This window comes from Callorhinus ursinus, unplaced genomic scaffold (genome assembly GCF_003265705.2).
Source record: "Callorhinus ursinus isolate GAN/ISIS: 27379988/994484 unplaced genomic scaffold, GSC_fseal_2.0 scaffold4, whole genome shotgun sequence".
Taxonomy (NCBI): domain Eukaryota; kingdom Metazoa; phylum Chordata; class Mammalia; order Carnivora; family Otariidae; genus Callorhinus; species Callorhinus ursinus.
In genome coordinates, this window is record NW_027397066.1 from 501,559 (window position 1) to 504,807 (window position 3,249).

Below are 3,249 nucleotides of genomic sequence, written 5' to 3' on the forward strand. Positions count from 1 at the left end.
GGGGTGTCAGGGGCCAGAGGAGCACCATCTTAAAAGAGATGGGGGGGGAGCATCACCTACCCAGCGGCAGGGGGGGGGGGGGGGGGGGGGGGGGGAGGGCGTCAAACCTCCTGCTGCTGGGAGACAGGGAGAGGACAGAGAGCAAGGAGCGTGGACCCCGGGTGCAGCAGCACAGTGGACATGGGGCCCCCCACGGCAGCAGAGCAGGGGCTCCCACGTGGAGGGAGACGCTGGGAGCAGGGAATGGGGAGAATCCTGTCTGGGCGTGTGGCTGGAAATGGGCGCAGGAGCCGGAGGACCTGAAGGGGAAGGGGGGGCCAAGAGAAAAATCCCCCAAGAGAGGAGGGGGAGACATTGGCTGCCGAGGATGACCAAGTGGGGCACAAAAGAGGAGAGACAACACACAGGGACGGCCCTGGGTGTGCGCAAGGAGGTCTGAGCGCCCGGGGATCCAAGACTGCCCCTCAGAGACAGTGGATGGGAGACGTGTGAGTGGAAGATGTGACCTCGAGGAAGCGGAGTGGCAGAGGCGAGAGGGGTCTCTGTATGGAAGTGACCAAGACTCAGCAGGAGCACTGACGGGGCGGCGGGCAGGAGGGGGGAAGGGGTGGGGGGAGGGCGGCGGGCAGGAGGGGGGAGGGCGGAGTTGTTGGATCCGATTCCGCATGTGTCCAAGCAGGAGGAAGAATGTTCTGGAAGGGTCCCAAGGAACAGAGAGTAGGCTTGCCCCGTCTCCTGGTCGTTCTCTGAGGGCCCACATGGGATCTGTGCTGGTGGGCGAGGCTGGGACCCCTGAGCTCTGACAAGGGCCCGGGCCGATGAACAGTGAGCCCTCAGGGCATCTCTATGAGGCCACGGGGCTCAGCAGTCAGTGGCCAAGGTCAGGGACCGGCTGCAGGCAGCCACATGTGCTCCTCTCCACCCCCCACCAGTCCCACCAGCCGTGTGTGCTGCGTGTGTGCGGTGGGTCTGAACACCTTCACACCATTCAGAGGCTGCCAAGTGCCCTCCTGGGGATCTCGGGCATGCCCTCCATGCAGGGGAGACCCTACTCGGGGGTGGGAGGGTGGCCCTCCCAGCGCCCTGCCAGGAAATGCGAGGCGAGGGCCCCTGATGTCAGGAAACAGTCTTTATTCAAGTGCGGGGAGATGGGTCATGTGACAATGCCAAGGTGAGGTGTCCGAGCCTGCTCTCCTTTATCCACCTGACCTGCCTGACCTGTCCGGGGCAGCCTCGGCCTGCGGGGCAGGCGGGTGTGTGGGCGCCTGTACCCTGGGGACAGCAGGTCCGAGGTATTTCATATCCACTGTCCTGGGGCTCCTGGGCCTGGGGTGCACGGCCCTCCTGCTGGTGGCCCTGTGGGCGCTGTGGGCACACCGTGTGCACACAGACAACCCCCGACCAGCAGGAAGTGGATTTATCGCAGAGACTTGTAACTCACCCATGAGAGTGGGTCCCAGGACCGGGTGCCCGAGAGGAAAGCTTGCTGAGAGGAGATGCCTCTCCCCACGTCCTGCTGCATCCAGCAGCTGAACGCACGTCTATGCGGAGGGGTCGGTCAGCGTTGGAGCTGAAAGGCCTGGTGGACAAAGCCCCGCTGGGCCCGCTGAACCACCGGGCATGGCCCCCACGCGGGGTGGAGGGCCTGCAGGGCTCTGGTCTCAGACACAGTTGTCCGGGGCGCACTCAGCCTCCTCTTCGAGCTCTGGGCAGGGTGCCCCGTGGTTGGCAGGCTGCACGCGGACATAGCGAGTCCTGCTCTTCACTCCCAGCTTCCCGCAGGGACCTGCACACAGCCCCCAGGACGACCACAGAGAGACCTCACAATCCAGCGGAGTTTCTGGAACTGGACCAAGCACAAGAGGGGCCTGTGAATACACACGTGTGTGTGTATTCCTTGTGTGAGACAGGCCCACACTCTGAGTCAGGAGGGAGCGCTGGATTTATCAGTGCGCTTAAGAGCCAGCTGCAAGACCACCAATCACACCTCTGCAACACCCCACCGAGACGCCTGGAGGGAACATTTCCATGCTTGGAGCCCCTGCATCTCCTGCATCAGGGACCCGGGGAGACATCTGGCAGTGGGGAGTGGGAGCACAAGGCCCCTGGAGGCAGGGAAGGATCCCACTGCTGAGACACCCGCTCTGATGCAGCCAGGCTTGCAGGGGGCTCTGTGTTTCAGACCGTGGTGGGAGCGCCCCCACGCTGGCTCATGGCAGGGTGGGGTGGGGGGCACGGAGGGATCCGTTCAGTGACGGCTGTGACACAGGCCACACGCGGGGACGCCACTGACAGAGGCCTGGTTTACCACTCACTTCTGGGCAAATGTACAAGAGCTAACTGGTCAGTCAGCCAAATCCCAAATCTCTCCGAACACCCATCGTCCTGCACCAAGTGCTCTGAACCCCCAGGACCCCCAGCATCCTGCTAGAGGGCACATCACACTCAGGAGCCTGGCTTTGGATGGAGCACCTTCCCCAGCTCTGCCACCTCCGCTCAACGTGGGACTCCCCTGCGGGGCCTCATCGGGGTGGACGGACACGGCCTGGTCCCTGGGCCACTGGCCCTCGTGGGGAGCAGGTGACCAGTGTGGCCTTGGAAAGTGGAGCGTGTTGAGGTGTCATTGACACTTCAAAGACGGTCCCTTTGGGGCAGTTTCTGGCCCGGAGTGTCCCTTCCTGCTTCAACGTGGTGGCCACTCACCGTTAAGGATTTTTGTAAGGGTGGGACTGAAGGGCCTCACACACGGGGGTCAGTATTGACAGCTGCCCTGTCGCGGGTCCCTGTGTGGCCCGCAAACCTGGGTGGCGCTTCTACCCCCTGCAGCCCGCGGGGCGCCCCGTACGGCGATGGCGGTGCCAACGGGCAGGAGCCTGCAGTGGTCCTGGCGGCGGGGCGGCAACGCGCTCACCTGAGAGGCTGTCCATGATCTCATTGCCCCCGCCGGCGCCCGCGGGGCCTGGGGCGGGCAGGTCGAAGGCCCTGGGGTTCTGCCGGAGTCGCACCAGGGTCACTCTGGCAATGGGGGGCAGGGACTTCAGCCGGGGGTAGTAGAAGGAGTTTGCGGGGTGGCTGGGAGAGGAGGAAGTTATCTGCCGAGAGAGCAGCGGTGTGGGCGGCGGCCGGCCAGAGGACACCCAGCCGCCTGCGTGCGCTTGCGGGGAGGGGGGGGGGGCCCCGGGGGGGGGCCAGGCGGGGGGGCCCCGGGGGGGGGCCCGGGGGGGGGGCCGGGGGGGGGGGCCTCGGGGG

General features: G+C 65.4%; 1 protein-coding gene across 1 annotated transcript in view; it reads right to left on the reverse strand.

Moving 5' to 3' along the window:
- Window positions 1–1,116: 1,116 nt before the first annotated feature.
- SPON2 (spondin 2) overlaps window positions 1,117–3,249 on the reverse strand; it is an 8,934-nt gene continuing 6,801 nt past the window's right edge. Inside the window, exons 5-6 of the mRNA XM_025887687.2 lie at window positions 2,912–3,092; window positions 1,117–1,846 (exon numbers count right to left, since the gene is read on the reverse strand). Coding sequence (XP_025743472.1) covers window positions 1,662–1,846; window positions 2,912–3,092 — 366 coding nt within the window. The 3' untranslated portion in view covers window positions 1,117–1,661. The remainder of the gene's footprint in view (window positions 1,847–2,911; window positions 3,093–3,249) is intronic.